The sequence below is a fragment of the Coffea arabica genome, chromosome 6e (assembly GCF_036785885.1).
Source record: "Coffea arabica cultivar ET-39 chromosome 6e, Coffea Arabica ET-39 HiFi, whole genome shotgun sequence".
In the NCBI taxonomy this organism is placed as follows: domain Eukaryota; kingdom Viridiplantae; phylum Streptophyta; class Magnoliopsida; order Gentianales; family Rubiaceae; genus Coffea; species Coffea arabica.
In genome coordinates this window covers 16,917,798-16,944,777 of record NC_092321.1, presented here as the reverse complement: position 1 = coordinate 16,944,777, position 26,980 = coordinate 16,917,798, and the positions used below count along the sequence as shown (strand labels likewise).

The following is a 26,980-nucleotide window of genomic DNA, read 5'->3' as shown; positions in this document are numbered from 1 at the left end:
ATTTTAGACAATTTGAAAGATTACTACATTTCTTAATGGGAAAGTGGACTACAATTTGGGACAGACGAAAAAGGAAAACAAGACTAACAAAACGGGACGGAGGGAGTAGCTCTTATGAGAAGATTGTATCACTATGTTGAAGAAACTAACTACTGTACTGTCCCCTAGGTTGTTTAATTTTCTTGTTTTCTTAGCATATTACCCACTACAAAAACAACTCAAATCCTATATCACATTAGCAATAGTTTTATAACAATTATGAAATTATGAGAAGTATTATTAACAAATAATCAATTCAAATAAAAGGAATAGGTAATGTGATTAGAGAAAAATAAAAAAGGAAAATTATGGGTTGGTTGATAAAAAATGAGCAATGATATACTAGCCGATATCCGATTCCTTTGAAGGACGTGGTTTGCTCGATAAGACCTGCTCCGGCATCCATTTGGCCAACCAAAAAAATGAAACCAACAAAAGAATAAAACACACTACAAATAGAACAATGAGATACTAGCCGATATCCAATTCCAAAATTAAATAAGGTGAGATCGGACTTGGAGGATGAATAAGTATAAAAATTTTCTTGTCCGAAAACTAGAATGGAATTGAGACAGAAAAGCACCACTAATCAAATAGCGCTTTCAACTTTCTAACTATATGAGTAGCTAAAATCTGCAGAATTAAAAAAAAAATTTCTGTAATCAACCTATGTGAGTAGCTATGCATCAGGAACTAAAATAAGAACAAGTAAACAGTATGCCTAGTTATCAAATATTGGAAAAGGAGTACTCAGCTCAAAATACGAGTAATTTCTTTTGCTTCTAGGAACTCAATGCCAACCAGCAAGTATTCCCCACACTTTTCCTTCAGGATAGAATGAGTGAGTATTCCTGGAGCAACAACCCTCCTATTCCTGCTGCATCAGATATGATAAGACTGCAGCTGCAAAGGTAACTCTAAGTACCTGATTTGTGTAAGTTATCTTGAAAGAAATGGCTAATCATCCATTGAAACTTACTCTCCCACTCCGTGGAGATCCTGAAAACCAGACGTTTTGACTGAACGTGCTCCCGCACTTGAGAATAGGAACATGACAAACACAAGCCGCTAAGTGTCTCAGTTTTGCTAGAACAGAACTGACAAACAGGATCATAATATATCCCCCAAGAATAAACTCTCTGCTTAGTAGCTAACCTCTTTAGAGTTGTAAGAGTTAGCTGGAACTTCATTAACATCATTATGATCATCAGTATCATTAGTTTCATCATCAGCGTCATCGTTAATACCAGTTTCATCATCAACATCACCATCACCATCATCATCATCACATGTAGCATCAGTAACATCAGCGTCATCGTTAGCATCATTAATTTCTTCGTCAACATTATCATCATCAGAAGATTTATACTTTACCTTGCCAACACTTTTGATGGACTTCTTGTAACTTATTTTGCATGCAGAGGAGGCCCAAGTTCCTTTGCCTGCTTTAAAAGAAGCAACGTTTGAGGAGGAGAAAAGATCATGATTTGGGAGTCGAAGGGTTGAAGGCTTTGGGATGAAACAAGACTTGCCAAAGTAGCGATGGTTGGACTAATAATTGACTACTTTTCACACTTTTTAACTTTATGTTGATTTTTACCTAAGTTTTTTATTTTTTGTATGTTTTGTATGATTATTTAACCAAAATAACCATGTTATTGTTGTAAGAATTTGTAAGAAAGCAAACAACCAGATTCCAAAGATTTGGAGTAAAAAAAAGAAGAAACAACTGTTAGCAAGAGTCAATTGAAAATAAAATAAATCATCGTTCTTAAATGTTAGAGATTAAGCGAGATTTTACTGGCATGGTAAGACTCACACTCTACGGGTAAGTGTACTCAAGATGTTGTCATACTTTTTCTTCAATTTTCAAACCCTGAATCAATCGAAAAGCTCAAGTGATTGAAAAAAACTTGAAGGATGGGAGAAAATGAGGAGGAGGAGAAATTAGCTGGGGAAAAGAAAGAAGTTGCCGACATTATTGCTACACTTCATCCAAAAAAAAAAAGATTTGACGATGATTATCAAACCATAGAAGTAGAAGTAGATATGTAAGGAGTGTCTCTAATAATCTAGAGAAGCACTAAAAACAACACATGAAAACTATGAATTAAGGTTATATTTCTAATAAACTCAAACAAAAAAAAAAAAGTCTGAATCTTTTACTTAATTTTTCATCCAAGTTTAGTAATCCTCTCTTCGACTCGAAAAATAATTAAAAAAAAAAAAGAGTTACTCCGCCCACCCAGTTGTGAAAACCCGTCCAACCCAACGGCTCTTTTCCTCGGTTTCTATGGGTACTTGACGTGCCCCTGAGTTTCTTGTAATAGTACAACGTTTTCTTAAGCTATTATACACATTTGGTTAAAAATCAGGAAACAATGAGGAAACTCCTTCTGATTGATGAGCAACCGGGAAACCTTTTTTTTTTTTTTTTGGGGTGGGGTGGGAGGCATCCTAGGAGGAAGCAAAAAATTGCAGCGATGGACTTATGGGTTCGTAAGCACCAAAAAAGTACCCCCGCTCCACATTTCGAAACTTGGTGTTTGTGTTTTTTTTTTTTTTTTAATCTTTTCTGCTGTTGTTATTGGTGAAAATGATCTTGGTTAGAAACAATGGTAAAGCAACTTTTGAGAATTGGAATTTGTTTAAGTTTGGTGAATTAAAACTAATAGGTGATCTAATAAATTCATATTGAAAATCATTCTATGTTTATATGGCAAACTCGAGATTCATAAAAACTTGCACATTTATATTAGCAAATTTTTTTAAGAAAAAAAAGTTTGCACCATTTATGTTTCAATCATTTCTTACGTGTGAAATTCCTTTTTCTCTTTTAACTAGTAAAGGCAAATGCATGCTACTTATTTAGAGTTCAAATTTTAAATTTGGTTATAGGTTATGCATGCTAGAATTTATGCAAATTTATTTTTTTTTTAAATACAACTTTGGATTGACCTGATCTTATTCTGTTTAGGCAGAAACATGGATAGAAAAATTGGATGATGGCACACGAAAGCCATTCATGGTGCTTAAACTACTGTGTAGGTTTGGTCAGGCAATGAAAGTACTGGAGGACTAACAAGCTGATTCACAGCAATGGTGTGCAAAGGCCTAGTTGGTTCTCGCCTGCCCACTTCAAATCGGTTCACCACTTGCTGCATTGTTGGTCGACATTTCGGGTTTGCGTTGACGCAATCCAGGGCTAACGCTGTTGCGAGAACCAGATTTCGAACCACCAAAGGGTTAGTCGGAGGGGGCAGACGGGCATCAAGAAGATCCTTCAGCATTATTGGTTCATTGGGTTGTGATGATATGCAAGAAAGGAATTCTCGTGGATGCTCTCCAAACAGCGTTTCCAGCACCACAACGCCAAAGCTATACACATCGGACTTTTCAGTGACCACCATGGTATAGGCTAGCTCTGCATTGACAAGTAAGTATATATTTGGATACAAATAAAGTTAATCTCAACTGGACAATTCTAGACTTGCTATTCCAAAAAAAAAAAATGATCGTTTCAGTTGGAAGAAATTTTTTTTCTTTTCTGTCCTTGAAAGTTAAGCCTAATATGTGCATATGAAAAACAAGTTGGTGAAAAGAATAAAGTGATCTGGGATAGCAAGGTAACCAACCCGGTGCCATGTAACCAAAGGTGCCCGCAATGACCGTTTGATTTGATGAATCAAGTTCCAAAATCCTCGCAGTTCCAAAGTCAGAAAGAGTTGCTTCGAGCTGTGAATTCAAAAGAATGTTGTTGCTTGATACATCCCTGTGAATGATTGGCGGATCACAATCGTGATGCAAGTAGGACAATGCACTGGCAATGCCCTTGATCAAATTCACTCTTTTAACCCAATCCAGCTCCACAGCTTCAGTTTCATCTCTCAAGATACAAAACAAGCTTCCTCTGTCCATGTACTCATAAATCAGAAACATGCATCGCTTGTGCAGACAGAATCCAAAGAGCTTTACAATGTTCCTGTGCCTGATTTTAGAAAGCATGTCGGCTTCATTCCTAAAGCTCTTGTCAAAATTTGGATTCTCACCTTCCAAACGGTGAAGCTTTTTCAAAGCCACTACTTTCCCACTTGGCAACCGAGCTCTGTACACGCTGCCATACCCCCCTGTCCCGATGCAATAACTGACATCAAAATCATTTGTTGCTTTAATTATGTCTTCGTAAGCCATATGTCCATCATAGTTCCATATTCTGAAAATGTCTCCATGTTTATTGTCCATCAGCTCAACTTCCACTTTCTTGAAGCAACAGATATAAATTACTAATCCGCCAGTTATTGCGAACACCAACAAGGGTACGCCAAGAACTATGATGTAGTAGAGGGTGTGATGTCTATGATTTCCCATAACAGAAGGAGATGCACCACAAAGTGTGGAATTGTAACGCAAGTCTCGATTGCCGACAAATCTTTCTGAACCAAACTGAAAGCCAAGGTCACACGGAAGTTCACCTTCCAAAGCATTATAGGACAGGTCGACGTCCGACAGTTGGATAAGAGACGAGGGGACGGTGCCAGAGAGAATATTGTGGGAAAGATTCAAAGTGAAAATGGGCCTATAGGGTTTAAGCATGTCATCCACAAATTGGGTAGGAATTGGGCCTCTAATTTGGTTTGAGGAAAGATCTAGAATTTGTAGAGAAGTTATATCAGAAAGTCCAAGAGGCAAGGAACCACTTATTTGATTAGAAGAGAGGTCTAAAATAGCTAGAGCAGTCAGATTGCCAAGGGTCGGAGGGATTTGACCAGTCAGCCGGTTGGACCCAAGATCGAGAGATTCCAAATATCGCAAATTTCCTATTTCAGAGGGAATGGAACCACTTATGTGGTTATAAGGGAGCTTCAAATTAACTAGAGCAGTCAGATTGCCAAGGGTCGGAGGGATTTGACCAGTCAGCCGGTTGGACCCAAGATGGAGATATTTGAAAATTTGCAAATTTCCTATTTCAGAGGGAATGGAACCATAAATTTGATTCCATTGAATGTCTAGCCGGAAAAGATTTGTCAAATTAAAAAGAGCTAAAGGAATTGTCCCATTGAGGTGGTTATTGCTGAGGTCAAGGGAGTCAAGGTTAGACAAGTGGCCAAGAGTTGGAGAGATGAGACCCCAAAAAGAATTGTGGCTCAAATCTAGAGTAGCCAAATTTGTCAAGTTTCCGATCCCCGGAGGAATTAAGCTTTCAATCAAGTTCGAAGAAACATCGAGTAGTGCTAGTTGCGTAAGGTTTACTAGAGAAGACGGGAGCTCACCTTCAAGTTCATTGAAAGACAAATCGAGATAGGCGAGTTTGGAGAGTGCACATATTTGATGTGGGATGGCTCCGTAAAGTTCATTGCCCCTGAGATCGAGGGAGGTTAATTTGGACAAGTGACCGAGTGTGGGAGGGATGCTACCATAAAATTGATTGCTACTCAGTTTTAACTCTATTAAACTCTTTAACTGTCCTATTTCTTCTGGGAGAGATCCTCCAACATTGTAGTTGAAGCTAATGTCTAACTGGGAAAGATTTGTCAAACGACAAAGAGCTGAGGGAATTGTTCCATTGAGGATATTATTACTGAGGTTGACGGAGGCTAGATTGGACAAGTGGCCAAGAGTTGGAGGGATGGAACCCACAAAATAATTGTGGCTCAAATCTAGAGCAACCAAGCTCGTCAAGTTTCCAATACCCGGAGGAATTAAGCTGTCAATCCAGTTGACAGAAATATCGAGTTGTGCTAGATGTGTGAGGTTTATCAGAGAAGAAGGAAGCTCACCTCGAAGATGGTTGGAAGACAAATTGAGATAGGTGAGTTTGGAGAGTGCACCTATTTGATGTGGGATGGCTCCGTAAAGTTCATTTCGACTGAGATCTAGTCTAACCAGGTTCCGAAAAGAAGAGAAGCTGAAATTTGTCAACTCACCGTAAATTCCGTAGACCGGAAGTAGTATTTCGGTAACGCTACCAGCATCGTTGCAAATGATACCAAACCAATGGCAATGGGCAGAGACGTTTGTTGCAGTAGTAGTGTCTCCCCACCAGCCACTCTTGCGCAGTGCTTCAGCTTCCAATAAATTCACAGCAGACTCCTTTGCCGCTGCTACTGCAACTGGTGCAATAGGCAGTATCATGAGAAGAACAACTCCGCTGCATACAACATCCATCGATGCTATAGAACTATGAAAGGCCGTAATTAAGATAAGATGGATGAATTGTAAGCGCCCGCCCTGATTAAGTAGTCTGGATTGAAAGACTCGCACTTAAAATGGAGTGCGGTCAGCCCTCAGCAGTGTTTGCGGTCTTCCGCATTTGAATGGTACGCTGTGTGGAATTTCTCGTAAAAATGCCACGCAATTGGCTATATTGACCGTTCTTATTGTGAAGGAAAAGAATTATAGACAATCATCAACAAAAGAGAAAAAAAAAATTCCAAGAACTCTTCCATTATTACTGTGAGCCAATATAAGAGTTAGAATTGGACTCTTAACAAGTGGCATACGGTTCTACTAAATTGGTACCCTTTGTCAAAAGCGGTTCAATCAGAAGGAAATTACTCACAACCCTTTTTAAAAAAAAAAAAAAAAAATTTAAAAACACACTCCATCATCTTCACATGGTTCTCGAATCTAATGATTGCTGTTTGTGCTAAAGAGTAAATTATAAATTCTAAGGACAGATTTCTATAAAAAAAAAATAAAAATCTAATTGTAGCTCAGATATATAAGGCTTAGTCTGTGAGTTTAGCATATTAAAAAAAAAGAAAGAAGAACGGACAATTTAAGTTATGATAAAAAGGAAAAGAAGTACTAGAACTTCTTTCGTTTTTGTTGTTTGAGATTAGCGAGAAAGGGAGCAAATTAGTAATGTTTCGGTCCTAAAAGTACATTTTGCTGCCAGTAATTCAATACCTTTTTAGTATCTCTTTTGCCTTCTATGGGCAATCAAATTCATGACATTTGCGTACATGTGAACACTAAGACATTTGAGTTTAAGCTGTAATGATCCTTCTTTTGCATTTCTATAGATTTAGTTAAAATGTGCAACACGAAATACAACATTCGATGTCATAAATGATCTAGTAATAATTGGTACAATGTGTAGACCAGCACAATCTTCATATTTTGTCAATGATTCTTTTGTTGATAAAATTTTGAAAATTTAATTACATGGTTATTCGTTTAACAGGTACAGATGTGAAATTCAACTTTAACTAAACTGGTAAATTTTACCCAAATTCAACAAAAAGCGGTACAGTTAATAGGAAATTACTCACAACCTTTTTTTTTTACAAAAAAAGTTTAAAAACTTACTCCACAATCCTCATATGGTTCTTAAATCTAATTATTGCTCTCTTTGTGCTAAAGAATAAATTCTAACCTCTAAGAGCAGATTTCTAAAACCCAAAAAAAAAAATTGTAAATCTTAGATATAAGACGTAGCTTGTCAATCTTGGACATTAAAAAGAAAGAAGGAAGAACAATTTGAGTATTCCGTGGTAGTCTGGATTTAATGACTTGATATGGACAGTTAAACAAGCACTATGACATACATGTTTTAATGTGTACCACTAGAATTGTTGTGTGTAATTTGTTAGAAATGCCATTAAAACAAAACACACTTTGTATAATTACTCTAAAGTCCCTAGATCATGCCTTTGTTCAAGGCAAATTAGTAATATTTCGGTCTTAAAAGTACATTTTAACTCTTTTGCCTTCTACGGGCAGTCAAATTCATGACATGCCTTTGTTCAAGGCATTTGCGTACATGTGAACACTATAATTAAGAGGAAACTGGAAAATTTTGCCCAAATTCAACAAAAGCGGTACAGTTAAAAGGAAATTACTTGCAGCCCTTTTTTTTAACAAAAAAAAAAAAGTTTAAAAAACGTACTCCACAATCCTCATATGGTTCTTAAATCTAATTATTGATCTCTTTGTGCTAAAGAATAAATTCTAACTTCTAAGAGCAGATTTCTAAAACCCAAAAAAAAAAAAAAATTGTCAATCTCCTCAAATTCACAATTCATCTTTTTTGAATAATGAATTTTTATTTATTTATTTGAATAATTAGTAACGCATAAGATGTACTCATCTTTTTTCACAATTCACTAGCTTAAACCTGTGATTTGGAGGGATTGTTCACCATTGATTATTGGATAATGGGCATTGCTCAAATTCACATCTTTCAAGTTTCAAAAACCAGTCAAATTTGTTGGGCTGAAAGGTTTCTATTCAACTATGTTGATTGTTCTTAAAAGGCAAATGCACTTTAGACACTTCTCAGAAAGAGAATGATTCAATAACTTTATTATTTCTTTGAACTGACATATTTTTTTAGAAAAGGACTTTTATCAGATACGTATACAATTCTACCCAATCGAAATTCGAATAAATTGGTAACCTTTGCCAAAATTTAAGAAAAAGTGGTACAGTTAAACAGAAATTATTCATAACCTTTTTTCTTATTTAAGAACATTATCCATCATCCTCATATGCTTTACAAATCCAATGGGTGTCCTCTTTTGTGCTAAAGGGAAAATAATGTGATTGACAGTAAATTTTAGCATACAAGGCTTAGTTTGTGAATTTAGAAGCGAAAAAGAAACAAGAAAAGGAGAGAAAGTACTGGCACTTTCTTTGACATTGTTTTGACAGTCTCATGAGAAGAAGAGAAATATAAGTAGAGCTGTTAAACGAACTAACCTGTTCATTAGCTTGGCCCGTTTAGACTCGTTCGAAATTTTATATGAGTCGAATTCGAACAAATATTTTGGATTGATAAGTAATCGAATGAACACGAGTTCGTTCATGAACATGGACCTAATTGTCATTTTACAAAATTTATGGTTAATATTATATTCCTAATTCCATACTTAATTGATCGCAAACATGTGTTTCATTGTTTGTGAACGGCTCGGTTATATTAAACGAGTCGAATTCTAACAAGGATTTTCCTTAACGAATCGAACACCAACACAGATTTGTATTTCGAATATTATCGAATGAACAAGAGTTTTGTTCGAATAGCTTAACGAACGGAATTCAAACATGAGATACTCGACTCTCGACTTGACTCGTTTATAACTCTCTAAATATGAGTGGTAAATAATATATATGCTGGCCTTAGAAGTGTATTCTCCTGCTCAAATATGTGAACGGATAATTTCGCCCCTTTGCCCCTCCATTCTATCAGGTCAAATAGCAAAAGTTGATAGAATGGCCAAAAACTTAAACTAACTTGTCTAAGGGTTTAAATAACATATAATATAATTTGGGGGTTAAAAGTGTATAAAAGTGATGGATCGCTTTAGGAGTCGGCTGAGGAATTTACTCTTTTTTACTAAATGAAGTGGCTAATTCCTTCTACACCATTTCAGGTCAATTGCATGAATCATGTAGCCTGGGTTAGCTTGGATTTAAAGTCTTGCATTTACAATCAAGTCAAGGTCCTTCGAATCTAGTAACCAGCATGGACATTTTATTACGCGTTGTAATTTGAAACACTTGCAAAGCTGTCTTTTTCGGCCTTTGATCTCATTCCGCTTTCGAGAATCAAAGTCGGTCTTTCACTCGGGTCTTGTGTGCAACTTCTTAGATAGAGCCCCAACTTCAAGTACAAATAGTTCAACAAAGAAATAGCTAATTTGTTTTAAGTCCATTGATGGTAAAAGTTTCTTAGATAGTGAAAAGGTGGAATTTCTTTTAATTTTTTCCTTTCCCTCTTACGTTTACAGTGCATTTTATTTTCATGGAAAAAAACTATACATAGCCTATAAGTTTCTCTCTGAATCATATTATAGTAGTTTTACAGATGTACAAAATTTGGGTTCTCCTATTCGGGCAAATTGCTCAATCCCTTGTATTTTTGCGTAATATGACATGACCTCCTTTAAAGTTTCAAAATACTTACATAATCTCCTATGACATTATGTACAATGAAAAATGGATTGAAAGCATCTTCGTTTACGATGATTGATCGAGACGTGGTGTTTCGAAAGTATATTTGATAATAAAATTATAAAATCCACTTAACTCCTCTATAATTTTGCATAAATATTCACTTAATCTGCTCTAGTTTCGTATTTATCTACACAATCCTCTTATAATTTTATGAAAAGTTATTAGACCCTTATTCAATTTAGTACTTGAAATAAGGACAATATTATCATTATATCTAACATGTTATGAAGACTATTTTTCATCAAACTTCCCTTTCACATAAAATCATAAGGGGGTTATGTGGATATTTTAAAACCTCAGAGAGATCATATGGTATTATGCAAATGCACAAGAGGGTAGTCAATAATTTATCCTTCTTGGCTTCTTATTTAGGATCTTGGAATTTTGATAATTATTTTTAGGATAAATTACATATAACCCCCTTGTAATTTTATATATTACCACGTGACCTCTTAAAATTTTAAAATTTTCACATAATTCTCTTGTAGTTCTATATTAAGTGAAAAGGGGATGGAAAACACCATTAGTAACGACAATTGAACTAGATGCCCTCAACAAATGTGTGTGATGAAATCATAATGTCCACTAAATCATCAATAATTTGCATGAATATTTACTTAATTTTCGAGTGATTTTTACATTTATTCATACAATTCCTTTATGATTTTATGCCCATTATTTGTTTTAGTGCTTAAGTAACAGCGACATTGATATTTCAGCTAATTCCCGTCAAATTCTTTCTGAGGTAGCGTGAGTTTAAAGGTCTGCATTTAAAATCTAAGTCAAGGTCTTTCCAATCTGCGTCTTAGGGGACCAAGGGAGGCTTGTAACGTGCTCTTTCCGGCCTTGATTTGATTTCACATTTGAGAGTCAAGTTCACTGCAATTGTTGTGCAAAATTTCTTAGAAGACTTTTCTGCGGGACTTAAACACGTGGAAGGCTTTTTGTTTCTGGACCAGGCTTTGTTTTTCCTTTTCTTTCCTATAAGGGTAAAATAGACTTTACCTCTATGTGGTTTAACAATTTTTCATATAACTCTCTCAGTAGTTTTAAAAGATATACATAACTTCCTCATAATTTAAACTAAATTGTCAAAGTAACGAAAATGATCTTCTGTAACAGAAACCAAGGAAATATCGAGAATATGCTTGTTTAAAAACTAAAATGGTTGAATTGACCAAAATATATAAACTTAATATGTATGGCACTTTAATCCTTTATGGTTTTATATTTTATTATATAACCCCTTATAGTTTTCAAAATATATACATAACCCCTCTGAGATTAATTAATAATTTCCAACTTCACAAAAGGGTACTTTTGACATTTTAGTTGACTCCATATATAGAATGCAAATTCTGTAACTTTGACAGTTTAATTCAAATTATGAGTGAGTTATATATAATTTTTCAAACTACAAGAGAGTTATTTGAAAAAACGCTAAACCACAAGGGGGGTGAAATGTGTATTGCCCTTTGGATAATTTAAAGGAGTTGCACTCTCAAGAATGACTGTATTAAGGATGACTGTATATTGCCCTTAAGAGTCAATGAGCCTTTCCCTGCCATGACCTCCAAAATACTTAGACCCTGTCTGGATTAGTGGCGGAGCCAGAAAAAAATCTCAGTGGGGGCAAAAATAACACTAAAATTTTTTATCTGCTCTTTTTCTATTTTTTTAAGCAAAAAAAAAATCACCAACAAGTGCAAATGATACGTATATTCCATGAAAAATATAAAAAGACAAACTCAAAATTATTAATGTAATAATAATTTTATTTAAAAAACAAACTAAACTATTTACGATTGTTCACGACGAGTTTTCATATTTTGATAACTGTTTACGACTTTCTCATTTTGAACTTCACGAAGTTTATTTTTCCCAATATCAGTAACTAAATAATTATTCATCCAAGTGTCTCCCATTTATTTCGTAACCGATTCTTCACTATATTTATAGCTGAAAAAGCCCTTTCTACTGTAACTGTAGCAACAGGCAAAATCAAACCCAACTTTAAGAGCATATAAACCAATAGATACACAATATCTCTCTTAGTCTCCACCAACCTTTGAGCTAGATCAGAAATTTTTCTTAAATCAAGAAATTCCTTAGCTGATTTCAAGTCATTAATATAAGTGTGCAATTCAGTGTCAAGTGCAAGAATATCCAACTTAGAATATCCAATTCAGTGTGGGACGGCAGATGGGATGTGCTTATGAGCAAAGTTCGGTGCGGATAGATTTGTGGCTTTGTTGGGGGAAAAAGGGAAACCAGAGGAGCAATAAATGATGGAGGAAAAGGAAATTGAGAAGTGGGGATAAAGGAAGTAAATGATGGATTAAGAAAGAGAGACCGTCGGTTATTGGGGGGGAGGGAAATTGGGGACAGAGGAGAAAAGGGAATTTGGGGAGTGGAGGCACACTCAAAATTACGTTAAATTTGTACAAATATTATAAGAATTTAAAAGGGACAGTGGGGGCCCGTGCCCCCACCTTAAATCCGCCCCTGGTCTGGATTATTAATTTTTAAGAATATTTTTATGGTTTTGGTGATTTTTTTTTACATATTTTTTAATTTTACCTCACATACATCATATCCGAAAAAAGTGCTAAGTAATTTTTTGTTAAAAAAAAACTTTTCAAAAAGTGCAATCCAAACTATCTCATTAATACCCAAAGTTTGAGTTTTAACTAGATAGCCCCTAGGATTTTTGAAATTATTTTTTTGCACTTCAAAAATTTATAAACTGCTTAATTTTACTCTCTTACAAATTGATAAAAGAATTTAAGTTATCTTGTTAAATTATGCCTTTGGAAAATCTAAGACCATGATAATTATACTTATTGTTAGTGTTTTTTTCTTTTTACGGGATTAGTAAGATTATCAAATTCTTGATGGGGGGTTTTGTGATTTGGCACCATTTTACCCTTTGTAGTGCAGCTATAAAAGAAATTCTAAACATTATACCACACTATGTATTGCAAACTCTCTATGAGTACTTGATTTCAAAAAAGTATTCATTAGTTGGTGAAGAGTTAGAGAAATTTATTGTGTTCAATGTGATGAGAAGGAGGAGACAGGGGAAATTACAAACTTACTTGTTTGGAAAGCAATTTTTTTGTTTGGAGAAAGTTATTGTGTTCAATTGCTATATTTTTTGTGAACATATATTGTCAATCATCTTTTTATCTCACATATATCAAATCGTTATAGTAATTTTTTTACAAAAAATTCAGAAAAATGCAATCCAAACATGACCTAAGTTTAGTTTCCTTTTTTCTTTTTCTTTTTCTTTTTTTTTTTTTGAATTGCTACAATGTGAGGGAGTAAACATTCTTATACTATATAAGAATGAGTTGTGGTAAAAAAGGGTTTTAAATTTCAACCGCATGGATAAGGGTATTTTTGAAATGTGAAATGATGTGGAGTTTATTTTTAACTTTGGATACAAGTGATGGTAGTATGTGTTTTGGTATGTTTATAGAAATCTCCTCATATTTGCACATTTAAAGCGTTTATTTATGGAGACATTTGGGTACTTTTGGAATATAGCATTATTTTATAATCATTTTTGCATCATGTACAAATCATACAAGCTTATGTATTGGTGCAATTACTTAAATGGTGTTACAAACACATTTACTTGAAGTGTGGTATTTATTGTGCAATTGAAATAAAGGCATGTTGCAATAATCTTACCGCTTGAGGATATTCAATTGCTTAAAACATATTCAATTGTCATTGTCATTTACATCTTAATTAAACTGAAGAAAATGTGGGTATGTTAATGAATTTTTACCTCAGCATCGATTATAGTTGTTCAAATGCCTTCTCCTTCACATTCTTCAGTTTTTTTTCTTTCGACTTGTGAGATTGGGCTATTTTTACTGCCTTTATACTCTGCATTCCAAAATGGTTTTCAAGCGAAACTATTATTGGTGGTTCAATTTGAGGTGAGTTTTGTTTCTTAATTTTATTGTTTATGTGGGTGGTTTTGGTGGTGTGTCGCGTCGAATGACTACTTCTATCGCAAAATTTGAAAATCTGATTGCATAATTTAACTATAATATTATGATTTTTTCACAAATTTGGTTGGTCTGTGTAATTTGAATTGTGTAGTTATGATGCAATAGGTTTGGAACAACTGCAAGAAAAACTTTTCCGAACAGTATTGTGGTAGTCTGGATTTAATGACTTGATATGGACACTTAAACAAGCACCATGACATACGTGTTTTAATATGTCACATCTTTCATACTTCAAAAACCGGTCAAATTTATAGGCTGAAAGGTTTCTGTAACCAAGTTGATTGTTCTTAAAAGGCAAACGCAATTTAGACGCTTCTCAGAAAGAGAATGATTTAGTAACTCTATTATTTCTTTGAACTGACATATTTTTTTGGAAAAGGACTTTTACCAGATACGTACACAATTCTACCCAATAAAACTTTGAATAAATTGGTAACCTTTGTCAAATTTTAAGAAGAAGTGGTACAATTAAAAGGAAATTATTCATAAACTTTGTCTTATTTAAGAACATTCTCCATCATCCTCGTATGCTTCTCAAATCCAATGGGTGTCCTCTTTTTTGCTAAAGGGGAAATCTAAGGGCAAATTTTGAAAATGTGATTAACAGTAAATTTTAGCATGCAAGGCTTAATTTGTGAATTTAGAAGCGAAAAAGAAACAAGAAAGGAGAAAAAGTACTGGAACTTTCTTTAACGTTGTTTTGACAGTCTCGTTAAAAGAAGAGAAATATGAGTAGAGTAGTTAAATGAACTGAACTGTTTATTAGCTCGGCCTATTTAGACTCGTTGGAAATTTTATATGAGTCGAATTCGAACAAATATTTTGACTTGATAAGTAATTGAACGAACAGGAGTTCGTTCACGAACATAGACTTAATTGTCATTTTACAAAATTTATGGGTAATATTGTAATACTAATTTCATGCTTAATTGTTTGCAAACATGGGTTTAATTGTTCGCAAATGGCTCGGTTATATTAAACGAGTAGAATTTGAACTAGGATTTTGTTTAATGAATCGAACACCAACACAGAATTAGATCTCAAATATTATCAAACGAACATGAATCTTATTCGAATAGGTTAACGAACAGAGTTCAAACATAAGATACTCGACTTGACACGATTCATTTACAACTCTAAATATGAGTAGTATATAATATATGTGTCGGCCTTAGAAGTATATTCTCCTGATCAAATATGTAACGGATAATTTCAGCCCTTTGCCCTTCCATTCTGTCAGGTCATCAAATAGCAAAAATTGATAGAATGGCCAAAAACTTACACATTAACTTGTCCAAGGGTTTAAATAATATATATATATATATAATATTTGGGGGTTAAAAATGTACAAAAGTGATGGATCGCTTTGGGAGTCGGCTGAGCAATTTACTTTTTTTGCCTAAATGAAGTGGCTAATTCCTTTATGCCATTTCAGGTCAATTGCATGAGTTAATTAACCTGGGTTAGTTTGGATTTAAAGTCTTGCATTTACAATCAAGTCAAGGTCCTTTGAATCTAATAACCGACATGGATATTTTATTACGCGTTTTAATTTGGAACACTTGGAATGCTGTCTTTTTCGACATCTGATTTCATCTCGCTTTCGAGAGTCAAAGTCGGTCTTTCACTCCGGTCTTGTGTGCAACTTCTTAGATATAGCCCCAACTTCAAGTACAAATAGTTCAACTAAGATATAGCTTATTTGTTTTAAAGTCCATTGATGATAAAAGTTTCTTAGATAGTGAAAAACATGGAAGAAAAACTATTCATAGTCTAGAACCTTCTCTTTGAATCATATTATAATAGTTTTACAGAGGTACAAAATTTGGCTTCTTTTATATAGGCAAATTGCTCAACCTCTTGTATTTTTGCGTAATATGACATGACCTCCTTTAAAGTTTCAAAATACTCACATAATCTCCTATGACATTATATGCAATAAAAAATGGATGGAAAGCATCTTCGTTTACATAAATATCTACTTAAGTCCTCTATAGTTTTGCATAAATATTCACTTAATTTGCTCTAGTTTCGTATTTATCTACACAATCCTCGTATGATTTTATGAAAAGTGATTAGACCCTTATTCAATTTAGTGCTCGAAATAAGGACAATATTATCATTATAGCTAACATCTTATGAAGACTATTTTTCATCAAACTTCCCCTTTACATAAAATCATAAGGGAGTTATGTGGATATTTTAAAACCTTAGAGGGATCATATGATATTATGCAAATGCACAAGAGGGTAGTCAGTAATTTGTCATTATTGGCTTCTTGTTTAGGATCTTGGAATTTCGATAATTATTTTTAGGATAAATTACATATAACCCCCTTATAGTTTTATATATTGCCACATGACCTCTTCAAATTTTCACATAATTCTCTTGTAATTCTATATAAAGTGAAAAAGTGATGGAAAACACCATCAATAACAGCAATTGAACTAGATACCCTCAACAATGTGTGTGATAAAATCATAATGTCCACTAAACCATTTCTAATTCGCATGAATATTAACTTTATTCTCGTGTGATTTTACATTTATTCATATAATTCCATTACGATTTTATGCAGGATGGTTAGGCCATTATTTGTTTTAGTGCTTAACTAACAGCGACATTGATATTTCAGCTAATTCCCGTCAAATCTTTCTGAGGTAGCATGAATTTAAAGATTTGCATTTAATGTCTAAGTCAAGAGGTCTTTCCAATCCGCGTCTTAGGGGGACCAAGGAAGACTTGTAACGTGTTCTTTCTGGCCTTGATTTGATTTCACATTTGAGAGTCAAGTTCACTGCAATTCTTGTGCAATATGGATGCTAAAATATTAACAACCGACGCCCTTTTAACCAATAACGCGTATCCTAGAAGACTCGTTAGTCGAATCTATTAAACGAAATACTCTTTTATGGTTTGAATTTTATTTAAAATAGTTCTTAACTGTTTCTTTAACTGGACTGCATCTAGTATGTTGAACGACTTTTTAATAATATTGTGGATCAAACCATAGCTAAGAATTATGTACTAAGAATTGTAAAGCTAAGACATTTGGAATGAATACATATGAGTTTATGTTTTGGTATGAATAACTAATTCAAAGGCTAATTGCATGAAATTATCAAATTATACATATGATAATGCATCAATTATAATCAAAACCACGCCACTTGAATTAAGAAAGAAAATTAATTGACATCTAAGACAAAATGTTTTAAGAAGGAATATCTTTTATTATCTAAGAAATAATGGTATGCGAAAAAACTATCTTTAATACCCTACCTTAGTTGATATGACCTACAACTCGATATCTAAATCTTTAATGTATGACTTATAATAAAAATGAAGTTCAGTTCGTTTGATTGTTTAGTCTTAACATACTTGGTAGGATTATGGTATAAATATTTAATTAAAGTAGTTGATGCAATTATATTTCACAGATGTAAGTTACAAAATAAGTAACATTGACCCATAAAACAAATTGAAAACTACAATCTTAAAACAAGAATTAAACAAGTAGACAAGAGTATCATTTCTTCAATCATACATTCATTTGAGAAGTTGTTAAAATCACAATAAATTTTTGAACTCACAAAATTATTTCTACGAATACTGTTTATTGTTTTCTAATACTAAAAAGGTCAAAGGAAGACGGGATCTAACCCGATACGTGAATAACATCTATAGCAAAACTTAACTTGCTATTAGCCTTCTAATGTGTTTCTATATTTCCATCAATGCACATATAACTTTCTATACCAAAATCTTTGCTTCGGAACATAATTGTTTATTTATTTTTCCATTTTTCGTTATAAAATAGAATTTATAACTCAAAGTGCAAAGTACGTGGTAGTAATCATGAAAAAAGGACATGCCAGACACTGTAAATATGTCCAGAAACCTTAATAAGATGTCAACAAGCAACCAGAAAAGAAGTTTCAAATTCCACAAGCTAATATAAGATGGTCAATTTGTCAGCAGGGAGGCATCACTATTTCGATTCGACTGTGAGGAGCAATATACGCATTAATTGATGAAACTTTGCTAGCATTCATTTACAGCATTTTACAGATCCTGCAGTCATTTATCATGGCCTCCAATTCCGTCCATAAGCAGGTCAAACTGGATCGTTGGCGGCAAATGAACCAGAAGGTGGCCTCCAATTTCTTCTAAAAGTAATATTTGCAAGAACCATTTTGATCATCCAATCTACCAGAAACATGAGACTAGGTTTCTTGGTGAACAATACATCCAGGCAGAGGCATTCCTCGGTTCACATATGAAGAAAGGTCAAGATTACTCAAATTATCAGTTCTACTCTTAGAAGCAGTTTCTGAATGCGTATCAGGAATATCCATCTGTAAACAGTATCATAATTTTCCTTGGTTCACATATGGGATAACAGTATCATCAACCATCTGTAAAGCACCCAATTGTGAAAACCCAACCAATAATTCTTTTTGCCAACCATTCTGAAAACAACGCAAATATCCACTCCACTCCAACCCAACAGCCACCTCCCCTGCCTCATGATACTCAGTGACGGAGCCAGGAATTTTTTCTTGGGGGGCCAAAATTTTTTTGAACAAAATTACCTTAATATGTTATGTTCTAAATAATTTTCATCTATTTAAATATATGACATCTTAAAATATCAAATATTAACTTTAATTATAAAGGTACGTCTATTTCATAAATATGTAACATAGTCATAACTAAAATTAAGACAAGAAATAACCTTTGATTAAATATCTTATAACATCACAAACCACCTAAGTTGCACGTTATGAGAAGATGCTCGAATATGTCACTTGTGCAAAAAATATATATATATATAACTATGCAGTATAAATATAACTATTTTCAATTAAAAAAAGATAAAAGTTATGTTAGCATATCTTGAAATTTCATCCTCTTTTATTAAGAGTAAATTGAGATTTACGTTCTTTTATAGAACTAAATTCATGTATAATTGAATCAATGCTAAATTTTCAAACAACTTCCTTTTTTATGTACATTGTTAGGCAATCATTCAAGAAATTATCTTTTATCTTGTATTGGAACTTTGTTTTGATTATCTTCATAATTGAAAATGTCCATTCTATAGACTATAGGACGGAGTCAGGATTTTTTTCTTGGGGGGGCCAAAATTTTTTCGAACAAAATTACCTTAATATGTTATGTTCTAAATAATTTTCATCTATTTAAATATATGACATCTTAAAATATCAAATATTAACTTTAATTATAAAGGTACGTCTATTTCATAAATATGCAACATAGTCATAACTAAAATTAAGACAAGAAACAACCTTTCATTAAATATATTATAACATCACAAATTACCCAAATTGTACATTATGAGAAAATGCTCCAATATGTCACTTGTGCAAAAACAAAAATATAACTATGCAATATAAATATAACTATTTTCAATAATAAAAGATAAAAGTTATGTTAGCATACCTTGAATTTCAACCTCTTTTCTTAAAAGTAAACTGAGTTTTACGTTCTTTCATAGAACTAAATTCATCTATAATTGAATCAGTACTAAATTTTTGAACAACTTCCTTTTTTTATGTAAATTGTTAGACAATCATTTAAGAAATTATCTTTTATCTTCTTTTGGATCTTTGTTTTGATTATATTCATAATTGAAAATACCCGTTCTATAGTTGCAGTTGACATAGGAAGAGTGAGAATAAATATAATCAATCTGTCAACAACAAGATAGATCACTCAATTTCTTGTCTTCACCAAACCTTCAAGTAATTATTTGTATATGGGTCAACAAGAGTATAGATCACTAATTTTAAATTTTTTATCAATTAGGCTAAGTTGTATATTTGTATATGGACCAACAAAGTAAGTATTTTTGTTTTAGCCCATTTATAGTTATGAATTGAGTCTTTTATTATAATATATCAAATTGAGTCAATTTATTATAGATTATCAAATTATATGTTTAATTTTTTGAATGTTAAATAATTAGCACAATAAAAAATAAATAACTTTTTTTGAAGAAAAAATTAAATCAAAGGTGGCTAATTCATACACACACACAGATATATATATATATATATATATATATATATATATATATATATATATATATATATATATATATATATAAATTCTCATAATATATACTAAAATTGAAAAAAATTAAGGGAGACCAATTTTGTCTTATACATATATTTACATATTATGAATTAAAAATTTCAAAACTTAGGGGGCCTCCCTTGGCTCCGTCAGTGCCTCCTACACGTATCAACTCCCTGTTTTCCGTGGATTCTATGGGTACTGCGTGCGCTCAAGAATTTCTTTAATAGTACAACGTTTTCTTAAGCTATTATACACTTTAGGTTAAAAATCCAGGAAGCAATAAGGAATCACCAGCTTTTTCCTCCAAAAAAAAAATAAAGGAATCACCAGCGTTTTCCACAATTGATAAGCAACCGGGAAACTCTTTTTTTTTTTTTTTTTTTTGGGGCATCCTAGGAGGAAGCAAAAAATTGCAGCAATCGACTTATGGGTCATAAGCACCAAAATAGTACCCGCTGAATATAGGTTCCACATTTCGAAACTTGGTGTCCGTGTTTTTTTTTTCTTTTCTGTGGTTGTTATTGGTGAAAATGATCTTGGGTAAAGCAAGTTTTGAGAATTGGAATTTGTTGAAGTTTAGTGAATTAAAACTAATAGGTGATATAATAAATTCATATTGAAAATCATTCTATGTTTGTATGGCAAACTAGAGATTGATAAAAACTTGCACATTTATATTAAAAAAAATTTTGAAAAGAAAGTTTGCACCATTTATGTTTGAATCATTTCTTAAGTGTGAAATTCCTTTTTCTCTTTTAACTGCTAAAGGTAAATGCATGCTACATATTTAGGGTTTAAACTTTAAATTTGGGTATAGGTTATGCATGCTAGAATTCACCTACATAAATAAAGACAGCAAGCAAATTCAATTTCTCCTTTGGTGTAAATATTGGATGACGGTAGAGATATCCACACGAAAGCCATTCGTGGTGCTTAAACTACTGCGTAGGTTTGGTCAGGCAGTGAAAGTTCTGGAGGACTAACAAGCTGATTCACAGCAATGGTGTGCAAAGGCCTAGTTGGTTCTCGCCTGCCCTCTTCAAATCGGTTCACCACTTGCTGCATTGTTGGTCGACATTTCGGGTTTGCGTTGATGCAATCCAGGGCTAACGCTGTTGCGAGAACCACATTTCGAACCACAAAAGGGTTAGTCGGAGGGAGTAGACGGGCATCTAGAAGATCCTTCAGCATTATTGGTTCATTGGGTTGTGATGATATGCAAGAAAGGAATTCTCGTGGATGCTCTCCAAACAGCGTTTCCAGCACCACAACGCCAAAGCTATACACATCTGACTTTTCAGTGACCACCATGGTATAGGCTAGCTCTGCATTGACAAGTATATATTTGGATAAAAATGAAGTTAATCTCAACTGGGACAACTCTAGACTTGCTATTCCAAAGAAAATAATCGTTTCAGTTGGTAGGATTTTTTTCTCTTTTCTGTCCTTGAAAGTTAAGCCTAATATGTGCATATGAAAAACAAGTTGGTGAAAAGAAGGAAGTGATCTAGGATAGCAAGGTAACCTACCTGGTGCCATGTAACCAAAGGTGCCTGCAATGACCGTTTGATTTGATGAATCAAGTTCCAAAATCCTCGCTGTTCCAAAGTCAGAAAGAGTTGCTTCGAGCTGTGAATTCAAAAGAATGTTGTTGCTTGATACATCCCTGTGAATGATTGGCGGATCACAATGATGATGCAAGTAGGACAATGCACCGGCAATGCCCTTGATCAAATTCACTCTTTTAATCCAATCCAGCTCCACAGCTTCAGTTTCATCTCTCAAGATACAAAACAAGCTTCCTCTGTCCATATACTCATATATCAGAAACATGCATCGCTTGTGCAGACAGAATCCGAAGAGCTTTACAATGTTCCTGTGCCTGATTTTAGAAAGCATGTCGGCTTCATTCCTAAAGCTCTTGTCAAAATTTGGATTCTCGCCTTCCAGACGGTGAAGCTTTTTCAAAGCCACTACTTTCCCACTTGGCAACCGTGCTCTGTATACAGAGCCATACCCCCCTGTCCCGATGCAATAACAGACATCAAAATCGTTGGTTGCTTTAATTATGTCTTTGTAAGCCATATGTCCATCATAGTTCCATATTCTGAAAATGTCTCCATGTTTATTGTCCATGAGCTCGACTTTAACTTTCTTGAAGCAGCGGATATAAATTACTAATCCGCCAGTTATTGCGAACACCAACAAGGTTACGCCAAGACCTATGATGTAGTATAGGGTGCGATGTCTATGATTTCCCACAACAGGAGTGTGATTTCCCATAACAGAAGGAGATACTCCACAAAGAGTGGAATCGTGACGCAAGTCTGGATTGCCGGCAAATCTTTCTAAACCAAACTCAATGACAAGCTCGCACGGAAGTTCACCTTCCAAAGCATTATTGGACAGGTCGACGTTGCCCAGTCGCAGAAGAGAGGAGGGGACAGTGCCAGAGAGAATATTGTGGGAAAGATTCAAGGTCCAAAGGTACCACTCCGATTTAAGAATGTCATCCCCAAATTGGGTAGGAATTGGGCCTGTAAGTTGGTTTGAGGAAAGATCTAGAATTGCTGGAGAAGGCAAATTGACAAGTCCAAGAGGTATGGAACCACTTATTTGGTTAGAAGAGAGGTTCAAATTAACTAGAGCAGACAGATTGCCAAGGGTCGGAGGAATTTGACCAGTTAGCCGGTTGGACCCAAGGAAAAGATATTCCAAAATTTTCAAATTTCCTATTTCAGAGGGAATGGAACCATAAATTTGATTCTCAGCACCTGAAAGAAATGCTAGTTTGGTTAGGCCGCAAAGAGCTGAAGGAAGGGCACCTGAAAGATGAAGGTCACTGAAGTCTAATTCAAATAAACTCTTCAAATTTCCTATTTCTTTTGGGAGAAATCCTCCCATTGAGGGATTTGAGTGAATGTATAGTCGGGAAAGATTTGTCAAATTAAAAAGAGCTGAAGGAATTGTCCCATTGAAATGGTTATTGCTGAGGTCAAGGGAGTCAAGGTTGGACAATTGGCCAAGAGTTGGAGGGATGCTGCAAGAAAATCTACTGTTACTCAAGTCTAATTCAACTAAACTCTTCAAATTTCCTATTTCTTCTGGGAGAACTCCTCCCATTGCGGGATTCGAGTGTATGTATAGTCGGAAAAGATTTGTCAAATTAAAAAGAGCTAAAGGAATTGTCCCATTGAGGTGGTTATTGCTGAGGTCAAGGGAGTCAAGGTTAGACAATTGGCCAAGAGTTGGAGGGATGGGACCCCAAAAGAATTCTGGCCCAAGTCTAGAGTAACCAAATTTGTCAAGTTTCCGATACCTGGAGGAATTAAGCTTTCAATCAGTTCGAAGAAACATCGAGTTGTGCTAGTTGTGTCAAGTTTCCCAGAGAAGACGGGAGCCCACCTTCAAGTCTATTGGAAGACAAAATGAGATAGGTGAGTTTGGATAGTGCACCTATTTGATGTGGGATGGCTCCGTAAAGTTCATTGCCCCTGAGATCGAGGGAGGTTAATTTGGACAAGTGACCGAGAGTGGGAGGGATGCTACCATAAAATTGATTGCTACTCAATTTTAACTCTATTAAACTCTTTAACTGTCCTATTTCTTCTGGGAGAGATCCTCCAACATTGTAGTTGAAGCTAATGTCTAACTGGGAAAGATTTGTCAAACGACAAAGAGCTGAGGGAATTGTTCCTTTGAGGATATTATTACTGAGGTCAAGGGAGTTTAGATTGGACAATTGTCCAAGAGTTGGAGGGATGGAACCCTCAAAATAATTGTGGCTCAAATCTAGAGCAACCAAGCTCGTCAAGTTTCCAATACCCGGAGGAATTAAGCTGTCAATCCAGTTGACAGAAACATCGAGTTGTGCGAGATGTGTGAGGTTTATCAGAGAAGAAGGAAGCTCACCTCGAAGATGGTTGGAAGACAAATTGAGATAGATGAGTTTGGAGAGTGCACCTATTTGATGTGGGATGACTCCGTAAAGTTCATTTCCACTGAGATCTAGTCTAACCAGGTTCCGAAAAGAAGAGAAGCTGAAATTTGTCAACTCATCTAGAGTTCCGTAGTTTGGAAGTAGTATGTCGGTAACACTACCAGCATCGTTGCAAATGATACCAGGCCACTGGCAGTAGGCAGAGACGTTTGTTGCAGTAGTATTGTCTCCCCACCAGCCACTCTTGCGCAGTGCTTCAGCTTCCAATAAATTCACAGCAGACTCCTTTGCTGCTCCTGCTATTGCTACTGGTGCGATAGGCAGTATCATGAGAAGAACAAATCCGCTGCATACAACATCCATCGATGCTCTATTACCATGAAAGACCGCAATTAAGATAAGATAGATGAAATGTAAGCGCCCGCCCCTGATTGAAAGACTCGCACTTAAAATGGAGTGCAGTCGACAGCGTTTGTGGTCTTCCGCATTGAATGGTATGCTGTGTGGAATTTTTCGTAAAAATTGCCACGCAATTGGCTATATTGACTGTTCTTATTATAAAGGAAAAGAATTATAGACAATCATCAACAAGAGAAAATATATATATATATCAAGAACTCTTCCATTATTACTGTGAGCCAATATAAGAGTTAGAATTGGACTCTTAACAAGTAGCATACGGTTCTACTAAATTGAACTTCAACTGGATTGGTACCCTTTGTCAAAAGTGGTTCAATCAGAAGGAAATTACTCACAACCCTTTTTTCAAAAAATTTTTTTTTTTTTTAAAACGCACTCCATCATCTTCACATGGTTCTCGAATCTAATTATTGCTCTTTGTGCTAAAGAGTAAATTATAAATTCTAAGGACAGATTTCTATTTTTAAAAAAAATCTAATTGTAGCTCAGATACATAAGGCTTAGTTTGTGAGTTTAGCAGATTAAAAAAAAAAAGAAGAACGAACAATTTAAGTTATGATAAAAAGGAAAAGAAGTATTAGAACTTGTTTCGTTTTTCTTGTTTGAGATTAGGCAATATTTCGGTCTTAAAAGTACATTTTGCTGCCAGTAATTCAATACCTTTTTAGTATCTCTTTTGCCTTCTATGGGCAATCAAATGCATGACATATCTTTGTTCAAGGCATTTGCGTACATGTGAACACTGATTAAGACATATGAGTTTAAGCTGTAATGATCCTTCTTTTGCATTTCTATAGATTTAGTTAAAATGTGCAACACGAAATACAACATTTGATGTCATAAATGATCTAGTAATAATTGGTACAATGTGTAGACCAGCACAATCTTGATTTTTTGTCAATGATTCTTTTGTTGATAAAATTGAGACACCAATTTTGAAATTTTAATTACATGAAAAGTTTTTTATCTACACAGTTACAGTAAAATTTTTAAAAAAACACCTCCAAAAACAGTTAATCCAAACGAAGCCATGGTTATCAAAAAAAAAAAAAAAATCATCATCATTTTTCTTTGAAAAAATTTCATTCTTCTTCGATGAACTTCTGAATTGGAATTTCGTATTACTACTTAACAATTTCACATGGGTCTCATGTAGCTTTGCAATCTGGATCATGACAAAATTGAGTCCAGGTTGATCAATAATTATGTTAAAGATATTCTAGAATTTTTTTTTTTTTTTGGGTTTATCCAGCAGCTTCTCAAGATTTGTAGTTTTGGTTCTAATTAAGCTCCTCAAGTGGAACGTGCTCGTGTAACTGGTCAATTCACTCGAAAGTGTAACTATAGAAAATTTAGAGCTCACTGTTATACCTTAACACCATTTAAATTTTTGATTGTTTTGACAGATGAGGCTATCATAATCCTTCCGACCAATAAAAAAGAATAGAGAATCTTTTGAAATCAGAATAGCACTAGTCCCAAAAAAATTCGAAGATTAAACCACATAACTCCCTCATGATTTGGATTAAAGTGTCAAAATAACGGGAATGATCATTCGTAACGGAGTCATTTAAAATGTCAAAAATACCCTTATGTAAAGTTGAAAATTATTTATCAACCAAGGGGGGTTATGTGTATATTTTGAAAACCATAAGGGGGTTATAATTATATGGTAAAATATAAAAAGCATACGGGGTTAGTGTGCCGTGCATTTATAAGGGTAATTTTGACATTTTTAGAAGTTCCATTACAAATGACTATTTCCGTTATTTTGACACTTTAATCCAAACCATGAGCGGGTTATGTATAGTTTTTGAAACCACAGGGGAGTTATGTAAAAAGGAAGTTAAACCACAGGGGGGTAAAATATAATTTGCCCAAAAGAATTTTGTTGAACCATGAACAAACGCGTTGTTTTGGGATGTAAGCCCAGATTCTTTAACTACTCGATCTGTTTTGCTCAATTATTATTAAGCTTTTTAAACACGGTTGATCTTGTCGTGCACAGTTGTATACTATCTAAAAATTGAACTTATTCTGTCAACTTTGACGTCTGATACGCCTGCACAAGATATAAAATAAAATACACGCCTGTACAGTGTGGCTTAATTTATTTTTATATTATCATGTCACTGACTCAATTATTTATTCAATTTTGACCCTTTCAAACTCGTTCGAGTCACCATTTTCACACCTCTAAATTTGAGTATAGTCAGTGAAGGTTTTACAAGTCAAGATTCAAAAACGCCAGTTTTTTTTTTCTTAATATTATAGCTTGGGGCATGATGTGAATGTGTTCGTAGTTTTGGTTTCCCATTCATTCAACCGTGTCACCTACTTTTGTCGTTTGGCCAAATTTTTTTGTGTTACAATTCTTCAAGATGACTTTGTCAATTGATGTTCCATCTTTAACAGCCGCATCAAATGCATAAAGACCAAAAAAATGTTTATATCAACCGTGTTAAGATACGGATTTCAACATTAATTT

At 34.2% G+C, this 26,980-nt stretch overlaps 2 protein-coding genes across 2 annotated transcripts; both read right to left on the bottom strand.

Moving 5' to 3' along the window:
- Positions 1–2,945: 2,945 nt before the first annotated feature.
- Positions 2,946–6,205, bottom strand: LOC113694875 (uncharacterized). The gene is made up of 2 exons (XM_027213774.2): positions 3,675–6,205; positions 2,946–3,463 (listed from the first exon to the last, which is right to left on the bottom strand). Exons 1-2 carry the CDS (start codon positions 6,202–6,204, stop codon positions 3,072–3,074), a joined length of 2,922 nt encoding a protein of 973 aa, XP_027069575.2. The 5' UTR covers position 6,205; the 3' UTR covers positions 2,946–3,071.
- Positions 6,206–20,938: 14,733 nt separating this feature from the next.
- On the bottom strand, positions 20,939–23,255 carry LOC113694877 (MDIS1-interacting receptor like kinase 2-like). Its single transcript, XM_027213779.2, has 2 exons — positions 21,662–23,255; positions 20,939–21,457 (listed from the first exon to the last, which is right to left on the bottom strand). The coding sequence occupies exons 1-2, from the start codon at positions 23,253–23,255 to the stop codon at positions 21,066–21,068; spliced, it is 1,986 nt and encodes a 661-aa protein (XP_027069580.2). The 3' UTR covers positions 20,939–21,065.
- Between the last annotated feature and the right edge of the window lie 3,725 nt (positions 23,256–26,980).

Coding starts and splice junctions, on each gene's coding strand:
- LOC113694875 (XM_027213774.2), bottom strand. CDS start 6,204: ATGGATGTTGTATGCAGCGGAGTTGTTCTTCTCATGATACTGCCTATT. Junction 3,464..3,674: donor CTTTGGTTACATGGCACCGG/GTTGGTTACCTT, acceptor TTGTCAATGCAG/AGCTAGCCTATACCATGGTG.
- LOC113694877 (XM_027213779.2), bottom strand. CDS start 23,255: ATGGGAGGAGTTCTCCCAGAAGAAATAGGAAATTTGAAGAGTTTAGTT. Junction 21,458..21,661: donor CTTTGGTTACATGGCACCAG/GTAGGTTACCTT, acceptor TTGTCAATGCAG/AGCTAGCCTATACCATGGTG.